This window comes from Physeter macrocephalus, chromosome 18 (assembly GCF_002837175.3).
Source record: "Physeter macrocephalus isolate SW-GA chromosome 18, ASM283717v5, whole genome shotgun sequence".
Taxonomy (NCBI): domain Eukaryota; kingdom Metazoa; phylum Chordata; class Mammalia; order Artiodactyla; family Physeteridae; genus Physeter; species Physeter macrocephalus.
Window position 1 is genome coordinate 83,207,531 of NC_041231.1, and position 18,575 is coordinate 83,226,105.

Consider the following 18,575-nt stretch of genomic DNA (forward strand, 5'->3'; position numbering starts at 1 on the left):
GGGACTCTTCTCCTGTATCTTAAGACACTAGACATTGTTGGACATGTAGATACTTAACTTTCATGGACCAATCAGAAATCCTAAGTTTACACTGCTCTACTCTGGATGCCAGAACTTAACTGGCAATTTTGACAAATTAAACAAATGGAGGCAGGAATTAACCCTTTTAAAGGAGGCAAAAGACAAAATGGTAAAAAAGATAGGTTCCATCAGAAAGAAAAGAGAAAGGGAATATGGCAAAATGACATCTAAAAACATGTAAAAGTCTGTAACAATAGAATACCCTTGTACAAGAGAAAGGAATAAAATAGTGTAATAGAATCAAACTCTAAGAAATGTAAATTTTTTTAAAATTCCAAGAATCCTTTGGAAAGGGAAGTCAGTTCATTTAAAGATGTTATAAAAATCATCCTTGTACTCACAGATATAGAAAACAAACATGGTTGCTGAAGGTGGGGAGGAGGGATAAACTAGGAGTTTGGGATTAGCAGATACACACTACTATATATAAAATAGATAAACAACAAGGACCTACTGTACAGCACAGGGAACTATATTCAATGTCTTGTAATAAACCATAATGGAAAAGAATATGAAAAAGAATATATATATATATATATATATATCACTGAATCACTTTGCTGTACACCAGAAACTAACAAAACGTTGTAAATCAACTAGACTGAAACATCATTTTTCCCACTATATAGAGGAGGGAATTTGAAGTAGAGGGAAAATAATCAATGTATCCAGAATCCCCTGGGTGAAAAGGATACCGCCAGCCAGTACGGTATCAGGAACTGTAGTTATGATGATTATGTAGTCGTCATAGGCAGCAGTGATGATTACCTGGAAAACTGAAAAGGCGAGAGCCCTGGACATACCTGACCCCCAGTACAGGCTGTCCCACTTTCCTTCATCCATTAAAGCCCTTACCCAGGCCCTGTTCCTGGTGAACCAAGGCTCCCTGGAGCAGCGAGCACCTCGGCACCGGTGGCTTCTGATCTGGGTGGACTGACTTGGTTCAGCCTCTACATGTACACAAATGGCTCCCTCCTCCAGAACAACCTCTTCCCCAAAGCAGACACTGAAACTAAAACATGCTTTGAAAAGCTATTGTTCACTTTGTTAAAGCAGGTGTGTGAATATCATTCAATCTGAGAAGAGAAGCAGTTTCAGTATCACAGGAAATGGAGCAACATCACCAAAAGCAGGAAAGGTTAGAAAAGCCTGATTTCCTATACCACATGCCCCCTGCAGGCTGGTTCTGAGCGTGGGAGCTGGCTCAGAGGGCTGTTTCTTCCCAAACACCACTTCTAGGCGGAGAGAGACCGCAGAGATGGGGCGGGAAGCGCGTGGGTGAAATCCAACTGCCTGGGTTTGAATCTTGGGTCTTCCAGGTCCTAGATGCGGGCACCGGACAAGTTCTGAACCTCACTCACTTCCTCTGAAAATGGGAATCATCGTACTGCCTTACATCATAGGGTGATTGGTAAGAAAAGATGGAAAATCCAGGTAACGTGCTTAGCATAGCGCTTGGCTCAAATGAACAATATGTGTGAGTCATGATCAATACCGTTATTACAACAGGCTCATTATTCTAGGAGCCAGTTAACAAAACCCAGAAAATATGCATTCACTCTTTTGACAGCTGCACCTAATCACGATAAGCCCTAGTATTCAGAGTTGTAAGCAACTTAACCAGGTCCGCTGAAGTTTGCTAAGTGCTTTGACTCTATAAAAGACAGTGTAAATGCAGTGTCATTTCCAATTTGGAGAAATACCAAGAGGGATAAAAATCATTTGAGAATAAAGGTATTGACTCAGGAAGAGTTTAAGAGCCTAACACAAGCTGTGATATTGTACATATGCTTTCTCAGTGCTTATGACTTCTGATTTTGTATTTGTAATATGAGAATGGTTAATCTCCTTTGCTTATCAATGAAGCCTCACTGCCGTTGATCCTTCCCAGATTGTAAGAATATCTGGTTGGTCCTCAAAAAGAAAAGAAGGCTTTGGGTCAATTATAGCCAAATTATTCTGATGAGTGCTACATGATCTAAGCTTGCTATAAACACAGACATCTAGGAGAGAGAAACGTGTAAGAAAATGGCTCCCGGTGAGAGAAAAGAGAGTTACTCATGTAGATCTGATTCTCATGCCTGCCAGAGTGATGTGTTCGCAAATTTTGTCCTCACGAGGGCCCTAGGGAAGAGAAAAATTAATTGATTCTCTCACAGGGCAGGTCCCATTTTCTCTTGGAATTTTGGAGGGAGAGAGTACCTGCTTACCTAAAAAGAAAAACCAGCTGGTATCTTAGTAATAGATCCGTTGCCCGTTTACTTCTTCACTCTATCCCCATGCTCACTTTGCCAGTGAGGACTGTACACATATTAGGACCTCTCGCTCAGCTCACATTTATCTAGCATGAGTCAGCTACTAGCTACACGTGGAGAGAACGGGAAGCAGCGACTGCTTCTGTGTCTGTGAGTTTCTTCCAGTCTCACCTGACTCGTGCCTGCTCTCCCTCTCTTTCGGCCCCGGACCCAGTTCCAGTGCCATCTTCATGGGCCAGCTCTTGGGTTGGTCCTCTCTTTGCATTTTCATCTTCACCTGCCCTGTCCTCGACCTCCACCTCTTCTCACACTCCTGCACCCTCCTGCTCTGTTTCTCCCTCCCTGTTCAGTTCTTGCTCCCCAGAAATGAGCCTCATTCACTCAGCCACACAGAAGGCTTTCTTGTCAACTGGCCCCTGGGCAGCTAAAGCTTGATTCGCAGGACCACTCTCGTCTGATTCCAGCCTCTCGGAGACAGCCACTGAGTGACCTTGACCTCGTCACCCAGGATCTTTTCAAGACCTTCACAGAAATATGATATGAAAAATCCTTCCAACACTTGTGAGTCTTCTATTATTCCCAATAACATTCATTCATAAAAAGGTGTAATTTTTTGAAGAGTAAAAGAACTTGATCAAGATGCTGAGAGATACATCTGCATTAACCAGCCCTGAGAGTTAGCTCAATTAAACCTTCTTAATTAACTCAGAGAACAATAACTATTGTTATTCTGACTCAGAGCAAGGTTTACCATGCTTGCACAGGGCGTGTGTGATTCCTGGGCCCTGCACAGATCTACAGAACCAGAACTCCCGGGGGCGGGGGACCTGGGAGCAAGCATTCCAGCTGTTTGCCCACGAGGCACACTTAGAAAGCATTTCTTGAAGGAATTTTACAAACTTTTCCATACTCTACTCTTAAAAATGTGGTTTTTACTCACAGGTAAAAACCTGTGAGTAAAAGTTTCTCTTAGGAAGTGGCAGGTATTCTTAGCAAGTGAGGAAAGGAACCCAGGTTAAAAAAAAGAGAGAGAGAGAGAGATCCTTATATTCACAATTCTTACTTTTCATCAATTACACCAGAAATTTGAAAACCAGAGTATACTCCCAAAATATAAAATGTAATGTGATGATTTTAGTAGTATAAAAGTTTTATTTTAATAGTTATGAATGTTAATGTGTTTTAGAGAAAGCAAGTAGGTCATTAAACCCATGATTTTATGGATAATATTGATAATAATATTCAGGTTTTAAAAATAAGGCAGTGTGGGAATGGATTTAAGAAAAAATTCAAGTAAGTAATAGCACAGGAGGCATAAGGATGTGACAAAGTGTGAAGGCGGTACTCAAATATGTAAAGTTCAAGAAGCACAGAGGAGTTAACAAGTACAGCTTTTTCCTACAAACAGGAGAAAGAAGAACTGGTTTACAAGGGTGGGTAGGTACGTAAGCTTAGATTAAAACAAAACAAAACAAAACAAAACAAAACATTAGTATACTAGAAAAAACACTGAAATGGAGTCAGAAAAGCCAAGTCGGGACACTGGTTACACCACCCATGACCTGTGTGAACGGAGGCCAGCCACCAACATCGCTGAGAATTAGCTCATTAATCTTGAATGATTCCTTGAAAAAGTATCTGATTCTGACTCCTGAGTTTTCCTTCCTTCCTTCTTTCTTTCCTTTTCTCCATTTCTTCCTTCCTTCTCCTTTTGGAGAAGTTGCTTGTAATTGAGAGGCAAAATCCCTTTTCACATCCGCAGCTCCTGTTCCGTTCTCTATATTTTTGCCATAAAGGTTTGTCGTGCATTTCCCTGAAGTCAGCTCTCTATATTCCCGGTACCAATCCTTGGGGATCTTTGGGGAATGAGTTTTCTATAAGAATGTAAATTAATTTATTAACTAGAATGCTATAGATTGCCTTAGAGGGCCTCGGCATGGGAATGGCTGCAGATTTTCAAAGGATTATGATTCTGCTCTGCTCATAAAATCCTCCCAAAGAGCTCTGGGGAGCCAGCTGAGTCCTCTCTCATTAGAACCTAACAAGATTCCTTCTCAAGGAGTTGCACGGGGTCTCCTAGACCAGCTGAAGAACAGAAGGGTCTAGGCAGCAGGCTGATCCATCCCAGTGCCTTAGTGCTTTGAGAAAAGAGAAACCTGGGCCGAATCCCTACTCGCCTCACTGCCAACTTAGGAAAACATGCCTTATTTTCAGGATCTCCCAAGTTAACAGCATCTTTTCTGAGCCTTCTGGGTGATGTATGTGACTTGAGTTCTTTTTTGAGACAATAAAGTCCATCTGTCTTTCTATCCACAGCCCACTTGCCCTCATAGACAACAGCCCCGGCTTCTTGCCAAACAGCCTGCCTTTATCCTGGTGAGGGGGACATTTGGAAACAAGCATTGACCAGCCTGGCTAGACGTGTCTTTTTTTTTCAGTCTGATCAGAAGAAGGTGGTACACGAGAGCCTCCAAGCCTAGCAGGCGGACTTTCTCAGCTGCCGCCTCACACAATATCCCAGCTTGGCTGCATCTCTGCTGTGTGAACTCGGGGGAGGAGGGGGCGGCGAGTGTGAATGGCTCGGCATCTGATAGGAATTTATCACCCACCGGCTGCTGGTTGGGCAGGGGATAAAGCAAGGGGAAGGAGGCTGTGAGTGTTTAATGCGCACTGCCACAACCCAACAGTTTGCCCTAAAGAGCCTCTTCCCAATATAAAAGGACAGGGTCAAAAGTAAGTTGACCCCGGACAGAATGTACAATTATTAGAAGAGAACTGTGCAGGAACAGCTGCTGGGACCCCACCGGTTCCGCATCAGGCTTCCAAGAGTCAGAATATGAATAATCAACTCAAGGGTGTTTTCTCCACCCCTCCTCACCCCCACCACCTCCCCCAGCCTTGTCCTCCTGTTTTGGGCAAGTCCTATTGCGTTTCTACAGGAAGAACCATAGCCCTCCCTAGCAGCTGCAATAATTGTGTCCCTATTGTGATGAAGACCTCCTCCTGGCCACCCCCCTACAAGTGGCCATTGTCAGCGCGGAGTCAGTGATTACACGCTCCGCCTGATGCTTTGGGGGACCCAGCTGCCTAAGTGCTGACACACGAGTGTGCGGAAGGCCGGGGAGGGGGCCCGGTGGAGGTGGAGGCAAGAGGTGGGGGGAGCCCACGTCTGTGAGATGGGACTCTGACATACCAGACCTTTTGCATAAGTCAAGCCCAGAACAAATGAGGCTTTATCAGGCCGCAGTGATGAGGGGGTCTCATCTCCCTTTGAAGTGGAGCAGAGCATGGGGCCTAGCAGCTTTTCCTCCTTTGGACCAAGCAAACATCCTGCTTTTGATACGCTGCATGCTCATTATCTCTGCCCCATTTAATGATTTTTGATTGAAGGGTGGCGGCTGGGACGCCGAGAAGATCGTTAGAGAGGCTCCATCCAGCCAAGCCCGCAAGAAAGGCTTTCCTTGTGCCCGGGCGTAAATTCGGAATTTCTTAACAGTATGCGCTTGTTCTTAGAGGCAGATAAGGGCAGAGCGTGAAATTCTTAATTAAGCAATAAATAGAGAGTGGGGTGTCAGCAGATGTAGCCGGTAGCCATGGCAACGGGAATCACATGGGCAAGAGAGCCGAGACTAGATGTAGGCCTCGGGCCTGGGCCTGACTGACAGCTGAAGAATCCTACAAAGCTTGTAAACCAGATTAATTAGCTGACTAATTATTTCATAGCGTGAATGTAACTAAAAAATAAAAATAGTTCACCACGAACTAAAACATCCCTGGGAAAAAAACAACAGGGACAGAGGCAGTGGGAAACTGGCTGTGTAAGTCAGAGACAGGAGTGCTAGTGAATCCGATCACAGAGACTGAAAAATGGGCTCTCTGGGTTTGACTCCAAGTTTGACAATATGAAGGAACACTTGTTTTATAGTCAGACCCGTTCGCAAGCATGGTGTAGAAGTTGCAGTTCACCACTGCCGTCCATGATAGTTTATCACACCAAATATTGCCCCTCCGGGATCCTATCACAAACTATAGCACACAAGGACTTCACTTGTGGTCTGTTTTGTTAAGTGGCTCCTTGGGCAGAAGTCTACGGGGCTTTAGAAAGGCTTTAGAACCAATCTCCTTAAGAAAGATTCGTAAATGAGCAAGGTTATCTTATTCTGTGGGTAACAATTGCTTAAGTGATATTAAGTTTCAGTCAGGGGACCCATATATCATATACGTCATGTTATCATGAATCTGTTCTCTTACAAAAGCTAGTCAAGGAAAGTAGAACGAGACTCTTTCAGACAAGTTATGACGGGTATATGGAATACAAGGCACCTGAGATTGACCACCTTCCAGGAAAAAAGAAACATTCTAGAGAAATAATCTACTGAGAAAATGTGTAATAAAATAACACGGCATGCTAATCACACTTGAAGATGTTTGGGTGTTTTGTACCACAATTCCAAGAGATAAGTAAGTATTCTTAACCTCGTTGTAGAGATGCAGCCACGGAGGCATGGAGAATTTATAATTCCATGCCCCAGGTAAAATAGCCAGCCAGCCACTGATTAAAACCTGAAGCCCTAAACTCTGGCCATGAGCTTTCCAAAGAAGCTGCATTCTGTAAAGACATTGCTGAACATAAACAAAACTTGCCTTGGTAAAGAAGAGAAAGGCAAGAGTCAAAAAATATTATATGTGTGGGACTTTTTTCTTTGTCATGGGGACCAGTGAGAAATTTTCTCCTGCACCAGTGCCTGGCACCCCCCACCCTTGTTGGTCAGTGGCCCATGATTATTGAGTGGGCAGCACACTCTAGTGGAGAGAGTCACAGCCAGGAGCCAGAATGCCTGGGTTCTGCTCTCTGCCATTCTCGGCTGGGTCAAAGATGAGTCAGGCATCTTAAATCACACAGCAAGGAGCCAAATGGAGGAAATGAAGATAATTGTGATTTTTTTAAAACTTCCTCTCTGGGGGGATGTGGTAGGGCTGCACACAAACAATACAAAAGACGGTCTGCTTAGAAGTGGTCAAGGAATGAGTGAAAGCCAGCCAACTGTCAGTGGAGCAGGACTCCAGATGGAAGGCCAGCAGGGAAAGGAGCAGTGTCCCCCCAACCATGCCCACCCCCCAAAGCCTGACAGGAAACTCGGTGGACCTGGAGGAGGGTCAAGCAGTTTCCCTATAATAAAATGAACCTTCTGCATACACAACCTCCCCATGGGTTGTTGTCTTGTTTGTTTTTTTTTTCATTCCAGGAATATGTCCACATAGACTGTGAGGGCTTCTCTTCCTGGATTAAATGTATTTTATGTAAATTATCCCAATCACAGAGACCTATAAAGCTCCATGGTCCAAAGAAAACAAGTAAGTGAAAGTAGCAAACTAATCAATATGTAACTGGAACTCTACTGCTTGGAGCCTTTTTGAGGGGTCAGCCACAGCTACCTCACTGCCGTTGGGCTGTTGGTCTACGGACACCATGGTAGCCTCCTCGTCAACCTCCTAGTGGTGGTGCAGACTTTACACAGAAGCCCAATGCACACAACCCAACACAGCTGCATGGGACACCACCATGGAAGACCAGTGTGAGCCTCGGTTCCTCCTGAAACCTCAAGTCCTCACTGTGCCAGCCCAGGAATGGGAACAGGCCTGGCTCTCGCCACCTACCTACTCCATCAGACAGAGGATGGCGGAAGCACAGATGACCATGAAAGCCGCTACTTGGAGGACTAGGAATCCTCTCCAAGGAGTCAGGGTATCCAACTTTACTAAACATTCCAGCAACCCTCTGTGACTTCCTGTTCCTTGTCCAACTCGTATTATTCAAAAGTGGAGATACCAAGGTTTTCTGATACAAAGACTCTTTAATTAATAAAAGCCATGTCCCTAATAAAAATGGTTTATACTGAAATATTCACCTAAGTCCTATATATGTACATCTATAATACAGTTGCACATCTACATAAAATATATATATATATATACTTATACAGATATGCATTTATACCATATGTGTAAATATAGTATAATACTATAACTTGCTGTTAATTCAATAAATAATGGGGGGGGAGAAAATCTTTAGCTGCATGACTTGATTTTGTTTTCTTTATGCCACAAATGTTCCTTTATCATGCTTGGTTTATGTGACTGTTCAAATTAGCTTACAGTTCATGAACAAATCTGATCAATGGACAAGACAGGCTCCTCAGAAGCATGCTAACTAATAAAACAAGAGCAATTTGAAATTAAAATTTTCTTTCAGAATATACATCAAATGAATAGCCATAGTTAAAGTTAATGGCAACTATTTGCTCTTACTTAATGGCTGTATTCGACTCTAGTGGTAAAACAGTCTCAGGGATCTCTGTCCATCCTGATTTTTTATAGTTTTAGGTTATATTTAAGGATGAATCAAATCAGAAATAAAATTTGAATGGTACAATTCAGTGCAAATAAAATATAGAGCAATCCATTTGGCCAAGACTTTTTTAAAACCCAGGAAGCACCATCCTCTCCTCTCTGGTGCTATTAAAATGTAATCGCCCCAGGGCTCAAGTGTAATCAGACCCAGGTGACAAATGGCTAGGCACAAGTAAAAGGGACAAAGAACTCAGGATGCCTACCCGTTCCCTAAACCCTTAAGGCCAAGTCTGGCTTGTGGCAGAGACTGGGACTTGCCATGCTTGACATGGCCCTGATTTCGACCAGGATCTATTTAAGACCAATTCATAGCAAAATTGTCCTTCTAGAGACTCATTTTGTCAGATTCTCCTTCTTAGAGAGCACACTGAGCTAAGGTTGGTATAAGTGGACACCATGTCCTCAGAGTGACCAATGCTGAAATAATATGGAAAAGAAATATGAGATGAGCTCCAGGAAGTCAAAAGAAATCTATGGCCCTGACCCACACATAGGGCTCCTGTGAAACATGCACAATAAGAAGGTAAGGAAATCCTTTTGGCCCCCGTTACTCTGCAATCACTGTAGGGTTTCTGGTTCTATAAAATGAGGCTCCTGGACCCTTCACCCTGATGCTGCCTCTGACACAAGACAAGACAGCCCCTCCCCCAGTCCTCAGAGAGCCTTCCATGCATCTCATTTTCCTGACCTCAGATTTCCTTCCAAGGCTTCTCACCTTCCACATTGACTACACTCTTGATCCTGCCTCTCTGTACCTTTGCTGTTCCTTGTATCTGTGATCACAACCAGACATCCTGTCTTTACATGTGCAGTTGACTTTTCTACAAATACAACATGGCCTTAACATGAATGAAAAATATGAATAGCAGTCAAAGTTTATTAAGCACTTGTTCTGGGTTAGACCCTCTGCTAAAGAATTTTACATGTTATCCTTGATTTAATTTCCTATCCTTTAGATAGGTCCTTTTATTATCCCATTTTACAGATGAGGAGGCTGAGGCTTAGAAAGAATACCTGCACGATGTCCCATAGCTAGTAGGTGCGAGAGCTGGGATTCAAATGCAGGCAGTCTGATTCAGAGCCCAACCACTTAACCATAACACACAGCGGTCTCTTTCAGTTCCTCATCACTTCATAGCACCAATGTTTGGTATTCCAAAGGGAATAGTGGTTTCTGACTATGTGCTCAACATGCTCATCCAATTATACTTACCCAGATAGGTGAGTTGTCTCAAGTGGCTGTGGAAGAACCAGTCACAGCCTTGGTCCCGACCAGGTGATGGAAGAGATGGAAGGGACCGCCCCACTTGACTCCCGCACCTTATGAGGATGTCAGGGTAAGGCCACAGGTCTGTGTGCACCAGCAGCAGGTAATTCCCAGGAGCAAAGTTCTCAAATGTTGCTGAGTACTTGAAGTGAGAGAAAAGTACAAAAGTGCACATTGAGTGAGGAAGACTCTTCCCAGAAAAAGAGTTACAAAGAACTCAGATGGAGTGGTTTAGAAACAGGACTGTTCACACCGGCTACTTTTCTTGTGGGAAATGGGCTTACTTAAATCTACTCCATCATAAATTCATAACTAAAGCTACAAAATCATACAGTGTGAGGACTGAAAGCTGTAAGGTTCTTCTTGTTTAACAATCTCAATTAACAGAGGAGAAAACCAAAGTTCAGACAAGTGAAGTAACTTGTCCCAGGTCAAACAGCAAGAAGAGACAGAGACACATGTAGAATTCCTGCCCAGTTTTCCCCAAGACTCAAACAGGCAGGCAATGATAGGAGTGCCATCCATTTATAACAGTAACAGCTAACATGGTTGAGCATTGGCTCAGGTATCATTCATATCAAGGCATCCAACCCTTGAAAGACTCTGGGGATTGTTACTAGTATTGCCTCCATTTTATAGACGAAGACACTGAGGCAGGTGGAGATTCGGTAACTCTCCCTACCTCACAAAGCAGGAGAGCGCTAATCTGGGACAGAGACCCAGGTGACCACATCCAGAGTCACCATTCTACTGCCTTCACCTTCCCAGAATGTTCTCATGGGAACCTCAGGGGACGGGGAGAGAGGTGTACATTCTTCCTGAGAGCCGTGATGAGGGGATCAAATGGATTCTGCTTTGAATTCTTCAGATCTATGGCACACCTGCTTCCAGCTCCCTAAGACCTGCTCTTATGACCTTTAGGGAGAATGTGTGTGATGAGACGGGAAGAAAGAAATGTGTTAAAAGGAATAAAAGAAGCTTGAGGGAATCCACTGGATTGATTTTCTTCAGAAAATGCACCTATTTTCCTTATGGTTTTTCCTACCTTCCCTCCCCATAACCATCTGACTCCTTCAACCCAATCCAAACGAAAGGCTAGTTGCCTTTCGTTTTCAGGTACAAGTTAATCTTTGACCACAAGGTGGCAGTGTGCAATGTAAAAAAAATGCCTTGTGAAGCTGTTTTCTCTCGGCTACAAACACTTCCCTGGGGTAAGTTGGTTCTTAACCCATAATAGATAAGACTACAATTCTATAGGATGCTTAGAAGCTGTTTTTCATTGTATTAATAAAGTTAAAATTTCAGACAGAACCATTCTGTGTTCAAGGTGAGGTTTAAAGGGATTCTAAAATTTTCAAGTTTAAGATAAAAGACAATCACACCTCAAATTCAGGTTATATTCATCTGGTCAAAATGCTGCTGCAGTTTTCTTGATCAGCACCAGAAGATGCTAATACCTGCAAACTATTGCATCACAGAAGGAAAGACGGGAACCCCTGGGGAACGGAATCTACCATCAAGTGGATGCCAGGGGTTACCTGCAGAGAGCTGTTGGTCCAAGGGCTCTCAAATCGCAGTGAATAGGTCTCTTGATCCAAGAGCAGCGCCATCCAGCCATAAGGGTTAGACAGTGTGTCATGCACATAACTGACAGTGGTTGTCCTATTTCTGCTGTCCGTTATGGTTAAATCATAAGGAACTTTTGGGGCATTGGCTCTAGAGTGATTTAAAAAGAAAAAAGTGGGTGGTAAGTTTTTTGTCCATCCTGGATCTAAGGCCCTCCTCTCCCATCAGCTTTAATTCATCTATTTTCTCCATGTCCGTCTGTCGTCCCAGTGTCTATAGAGGTTTTAGCGGTCATGGTGTGTGTCAAAAAGCCCAGTGGGACGGTGTCACTGGACCATTTGTGCATCACACTGACCTGTAACACTCAGATCTTAGGCCACTAATCAACGCCATCTTAGTGAGTTCATATAGGCCAGGACTATATGCTATTATTTGAACAAAGAAATGTCCAAGGTCAGAATATTGCCATAGCCCAGGTTTATCAGCAGCAGAACGCGTATTACACAGTCACTAGTTATCCCTCTGGGGAGCAGTGGCTGAAGCCCAGAACCTCAGAGCCTACCCCCAACGGCCCAGCAGGAACAGCCTCAGTAAGCTTCCCCAGAACGAAGAGGGCCCTGGGTCCTCTCCTGTGGGCTTACACGATGCCCAGGGCTCACTCAGTGCTGGTGGGTTTGTGTTCTTGCTTGTTAACAAGGAATGTGACATCCTGAAGTTAGAGACACTTTCTCTTTTTTGGTATCCTGCCCCTTGGCACTGGGCCCTGCACATTATGGGTACTCAGATCATGTCTGTTATACAAACAAAGCCTGCATGGAGGAGCTCTTCCCAAAAGCGATGCCAGCTTCCCAATGTACAGAAAGGGTTTCTAGAAGAACAGCATTTTACCAAGTGAGGAAACTGAGACAGAGTATAGTAAAAGTAGTACGTGAACATCACAGGTAGAGCTAGAAAGTTTTAAATTTCTACAAAGTATTCTATGCAGCCCATTCCAGAAGGTGATTTTTAAGACTTCACTAGAAGATAAATAGATTTTGCCACCTGCTTAGACCCTAAAAGAAAAAGTGGACAGAAAAAAAAATAAAGCAAAAGTTAAAAAAAATCAACACCCATTACGACCGTCCTTCCCCCTCTGGTTTAGTTTTGATGAGAATCTTTAACTGTGGCATGTTGCTACAGGCAGATAATTAAATTCTCAAAGTAAAGGGAAATGAGACAAAGGAGGATGTTGGGTTTTCAAAGTGAGGGGTGATGTGAGCACATCAATTTAAGCCAATTTACAATCTAGTGGCATATTATAGAGAGGAGACTGGTTTTAGTGTTAAATGCTTGGGCACCGTTGTCAAATGGGTGTAAATTGGAAATCTATATCTGCGTGCACTAGGTGTATGAATTTGGGGGACTCATTGACCCTCTTTAAGCTTTAATTTCCTTTTTTTTTTAATGGAGACAACAACAGTATGTATCTCCTATAGCAACTGTGAAACTTAAAGTGATAATCTATGTGAAGTATTCAGTAACCATCACTAAGCCCAATAAGTCTACCTATAGCTCATTTAAGAAAGAACCTCAGGGCTTCCCTGGTGGCGCAGTGGTTGAGAATCCGCCTGCCGATGCAGGGGACACGGGTTCGTGCCCCGGTCCAGGAAGATCCCATATGCCGCGGAGCGGCTGGGCCCGTGAGCCATGGCCACTGAGCCTGCGCGTCCGGAGCCTGCGCTCCGCGACGGGAGAGGCCACAACAGTGAGAGGCCCTTGTACCGCCAAAAAAAAAAAAAAAAAAAAAAAAGAAAGAACCTCAGATGTGCCTGGTTCGCCACTCTGTCTACTTATTTTACTGTCTAGAGTTTATCCAGGATATTTGGTCATTTTAAAACACACTCAAAACCTTTCATGGTACAGAGCTTTAGCCCTGGCAATGTAGCACTTGATACATATTTCTTGTAAGATTAAATGCGTTTGTTTCATCCGTTAATAAGTAAAATGAAAGGGATAAAGAATGCTCAGGGCATTTGGAATAAAAGAACTACTCTTTCCCAGATGTCCCTACGTAGCATTCACCAAACCTTTAGAAACCTTGGGGTGGGGGGGCTTCTTCCTCTCTTTGGGCCTGGGATATGGAGCGTTGTTTTTGCATGTATATCAAGATTTAAATCAGAACTAAGTAAATCCTGGACTCACATTCTTAGAATCAGAGTGGATATGAAGGTCATCTGTTCTAACATCCAATCTACTGTGGAAATTCCCTCCATATTTTATCTTGTTCCTTCTTCCAGCTTTGGGGAGTTCACATCCTCAAATTCCTCCTCCATTTATGAAATTTATTTGTAAATTTTAATTTTAGACAAGCTTGGGAAAGCTTAATTTTCTCCCTTGTATTTTCTAGCCCTTTCTCCTCAATCGCTATGGCTTTCTCTTACCCTGACTGAAACCATGAGTCCCAGGGTCCCAGGAGATCAGCCAGCACAATTTGGCCCAACTAATATATTTACTAAGTGAAGACAGGTTACTGGGAAATAAATGTAAAACAAATGTGATAAGAAGAGATAAACTGAAATGCCAAAGAGGCAAATGAGTTAGCCGCAGCAAGTATCGAGGTCAATACATCAGGTGGGACTCCCCACAGTCCAGAAAATGATTCCGAGAATTTCAGGTTCTGAAAGAGCAGCCCTTCAGCTTTCACAGAGACATATGGTCTCTGGAAAATGAATCACAAGACTGAATTCCAAGAAAGACTCACTGATAAATCAGAATTTCCATTTAATAATTCGCAGTGAGAAATAAAACTGCCTTTCACATAGTGGGTATTCAACAAATGTTTGTTGAATGAATAAATGAGTGTTGAATGGACTAGAACACTCTAACTGGCTACTTAGTGATGTTTGGTCCCAGGGAAGTCTACCCAGAAAACCACATGAGTGTCAGGAGATTTCTTGTAAACTTACTCATCGAAGGAGATAAGCAATTGATCGTAAGTTATCAGATCCTAATACAGTCAACCCCATTATCAATAAGATATTCACCAAAAGGACTTACACACTTAAGTTTAGTGGTCAGAAAACCTCTCCTGGACATATACAAGCAATCTGCACTAACAGTGGGCCCTGGTTTAGGAAAATGCTAAGATTTCCTTATGAACTTCGATTTCTTCTATCCTAGTTGAGTGCTCTCAATTAAACCACTTTTACATTAGGGTTTTGGGGTTTTTTTTTTTAACTATAGACCAAAAGAATTCTGTTTGTTCAAATGCATCCATCTGTTCACATCTAATTACTCCAACCTGTATTTTGTCACTTACTTTGCCTGATCAGCCTATATTTTATCACTCTTTTCTTAAGAGATAATGCATATTTCCAGAAATTCTTCTTCATTCCAGCAATGTGTCCCCAAGAATTGCCCCTGGTCACTTGGACTAGACTTAATTATTTCTCAGATTTCTATCAGCATCACATTTATAAGTCAGTTTTAAGATCTAATTTCTCCTGATTCTGTTTCTATAGATTGTAATTTCACTCACTGAAGGAGACATTTTTCAGGCCATACTCCCCAGTTTCAGAAGGCCCCTATAAACATGACCCTGTTTTCAAATATTGTAAAACCACTAAATGCTAAAGTTAATTCAGTTCTATTTGTCTTCGGGACTTTTGCACCTACTTTTTGATGCCCTTCTTCCGACAGTATCCAGTAATCTGATGCTAACCCCTTGGTCAACCAGAGACCCAAGCATAGCGCACTGTGATCCTAAACCATCCTTTCCTCTACCTTTTCCTCATTCACTGCCTGACCCTACCAAGCCACCCCATCCATCTTGACCAAGGTTCATGTGGGATGCAATTTCACAGGCACTCGAGGGCAACATGAGCTTTCTTTAGGGAAATACAGGTAGAGGAGGAGGTTATCAAATATTCCTTTATCACAGTCGGTAGTGGAAAGGATCATATTGTGCATTCTGAAAAACAAATCAAAATGTAAAAGACCCGTCTCCCAGTAGGCAAGATGCCTTTTGTTGACCATCACCCCAAGGGCCAAAAATTCTAGGTCAGATCAGCTCCCATCCTTCTAGGCCAAATGCCAGCAGTGACAGTGGTGGGCTCTTCTGAAAAGCACCCAAAGAACATCAAGAGTAGAAGAATGCCATGAAGAGAATTCACCAACCAGAATTACTACAATTTTCGCTTGCCCTAAATAGCCACTAATTTCCCTGTGCCCTAAATAGCCACCAATCTCCCTCTCTTTACTGTTAATGAAGCAAAGGAGCACACAAGTATTTCTAATTTGGAGAAGCCAAGGGAGTCTGCATGGGCCATTAGTAGCAGAAAGCTTCATTACTATGGGAAGAAGTCTCTCCCTGAACTTCTCATGGCTTTATGTGCAAGAAATCAGGAGGCAACCAGTCCATTTGAAATGTTAACCCTTACCTCCGAGTCAGCCATGGCTCCTGTATACAATCAAAAAGACAAGAGGACTACAAGCCTTTCCTTTTGTATGAGGTAGCTTAATTTTTTTTTAATCACCAAGCCTGTTTTTAATTAAGGGACATTTTCCTTTAGAAATATAGCAGTATCACTTGATAAAACTTCCCAACCTAAGTACCAATTTACAATACTAGTTGCATCAACAGTTATGTAATTTAGTGCCCAGATACTGTGCAGAGCTGTTGAGTGTACACTGCCCACAGAGGATTTGCTAGGCAATCAACAATACCAGTGAGAACAAATATTAACTCCCTGGTTTGTGTTTACCATTAGCTTACTTTTCCTGAGGGTCCATATCTCTGTGTATTAAGACAAATACTGCACTGAGCTCTAAATGCTCTAAATTCAGAGCAATTGTGAAATAAACCCTTTATAATTACACATCTCCTAAGCCAGACACATCATAAAAACTAGCCCCAAATGGTACTGTCAGCATTGCCTGGATATTCATGCTTGCTGCTGTTACTCTCATCTTTTACTGCACAAAGAGGACAAAATCAAAATGTTGAGCACAGCTGACAAATTTTTGTGGCACGACTTTTCTTGAGCATCATTTAAAAATACACTGGGCTCATAAGAAGTCCTTGTCAGAAGCTCACCACTGTCCTTCGTTTTGCAGAGTCTTATTTTTGCGTAAGTAGCCCATCCTATACAGGTTGCTAACTGTGTATTCCCCCTTGCCCCTATGGCTACTGGTGTAAATAAACCGCACCTCCCCATTGGTGAGCAATAATAATAAACAAAATTTTTTTAATGAAAGAAAAAGTACTGTCCGAGAACCACTATTCTATCTGCTGATCTGCCATCACCCAGCGATAATTGACATGTATCAGTAAGGGGTTTCCTGTATATACTACCCTTATTGATTGAGAAACAAATATTTCTCCTTCTGAGTAAGAAACCTAAAAGAAAAGAAACCCTAACCCTCAGTCTTTCTTCCAAACTTTTAACAATTCTTAAATTCACGTTAAAAAATAGAAATGATAGGCAGAGAGGCAAGCCATATGAATCCTTGCGTTTCTGGCAGGTACACCCCACATCACTCCTCCATAACATTGCAGATATATATCTCTGTTTATCTTTTTTCAGAGTTAGCTAAAGCAATAATAATTGATTGTAGAAAAGTCCCAAAATCAACCTAGTACCTCCCCCCCAAAGGTAGTGTCTAAAGTTTTTGTGACACACTTGGGATAATAATTCTTATTATACCTTAATCCTTGAATAGAAGCAACAGATGTCTATTGTCTATCTGTCTATCCTTCACATACTATTGCATCTCTTTCTTGATCTTTGGAATGCAGCTGGAATGGCTATCTCAGAACATGAAAACACCACCCTTGGAGCTACACAACTCCAAGGTAGACAACTACTTGTCAGGAATATTGAAAAACAATTTTATGCATCTAGTAGGGAGTTAGACTATAAAGCCTACCTTCTCTTTTATATATATGCACACTTGGTGCTGGTGGGGCTGACAGACTCCCCCTCATGAGCTCACCATCAGCCCCTCTTCCCAACTCCGTATTCAGTGATATCAGGACAGATCGTATGAGAGTATTTTCACCACGGAATTAAGCAAATGCTACAAATCAGGGTCTTTATTCTAGAAAGCTAGTTGTAAAACAGGTACCAGCACACCCCCTGGACCCCTTTATTATTCATGAAATTTAATAACCATGTAGTATTGTTGATGATATTCCTCAGTTTGGGCTCCATTTCGATGTTCAGATCTTTTTCTATTTTACTGCTGTAACCTCTGCTGCCGAGAGCGGATAAAACTTCTTGGAATTTTCCTGTCTCACACACATGTGTTTTTTTTGAGAACTGAAAAGATACCATTAGTGATGCTATGCCTATTTATCCCTAGGAAGGAGCGTTAGGCGATTATTAAAGGAAAAGCTAGGCCACGATTTCCATTTCAACTCTTCTTTACTTTTGTATTCATAGAGGCAGGGTGCGCTTTGTACTCTGAACACTGACACATTAAGAGCAGTTCCATACGTAAACACTGAGCTCAGCAAGCACTACAGGGAAGGCTATTAAGCAGGATCTAAGAATCAAGGAGATCAACAGCAACAATAACCTTTTCTTTTCTAGGAGAAATAGGAAGAAAGAAACAGAAGCTTTGGGGCACAATGAATCATAAACTGTGTCCTGAAAGACTCCAGATTCCACGACTTTCTGGGATATTTCGTTGGATAAGTGCAGTGTCATGTGGCTATTGGAAAGTGTTCCCTATTTTTCAAGAATCGGATTAAGTTTCATTTGAGCAAACTTAATTCCCTTGCCAGGCATTTGCTTCTCAGAAACGTAATCATCTATAATATTTTATTCTATTAGTAGTAAGTTTATATGTTGTTTTGTCAATCATAAATGTAGAGGCTTTTTTTTTTAAACTTCTTTATTGGAGTGTAGTTGCTTTACAATGTTGTGTTAGTTTCTGCTGTATAACAAAGTGAATCAGCTATATGTATACATATATCCCCATATCCCCTCCCTCTTGCGTCTCCCTCCCTCCCT

The 18,575-nt window shown here is 42.4% G+C and overlaps 1 protein-coding gene across 1 annotated transcript in view; it reads right to left on the minus strand.

Annotated features, from left to right (window-relative positions):
* The window catches only part of PKHD1 (PKHD1 ciliary IPT domain containing fibrocystin/polyductin), a 429,330-nt gene that overhangs the window by 194,512 nt on the left and 216,243 nt on the right, over positions 1 to 18,575 (minus strand). Inside the window, exons 48-49 of the mRNA XM_024121891.1 lie at positions 11,553 to 11,730; positions 9,961 to 10,156 (exon numbers count right to left, since the gene is read on the minus strand). Of these exons, the coding sequence (XP_023977659.1) occupies positions 9,961 to 10,156; positions 11,553 to 11,730 (374 nt within the window). The remainder of the gene's footprint in view (positions 1 to 9,960; positions 10,157 to 11,552; positions 11,731 to 18,575) is intronic.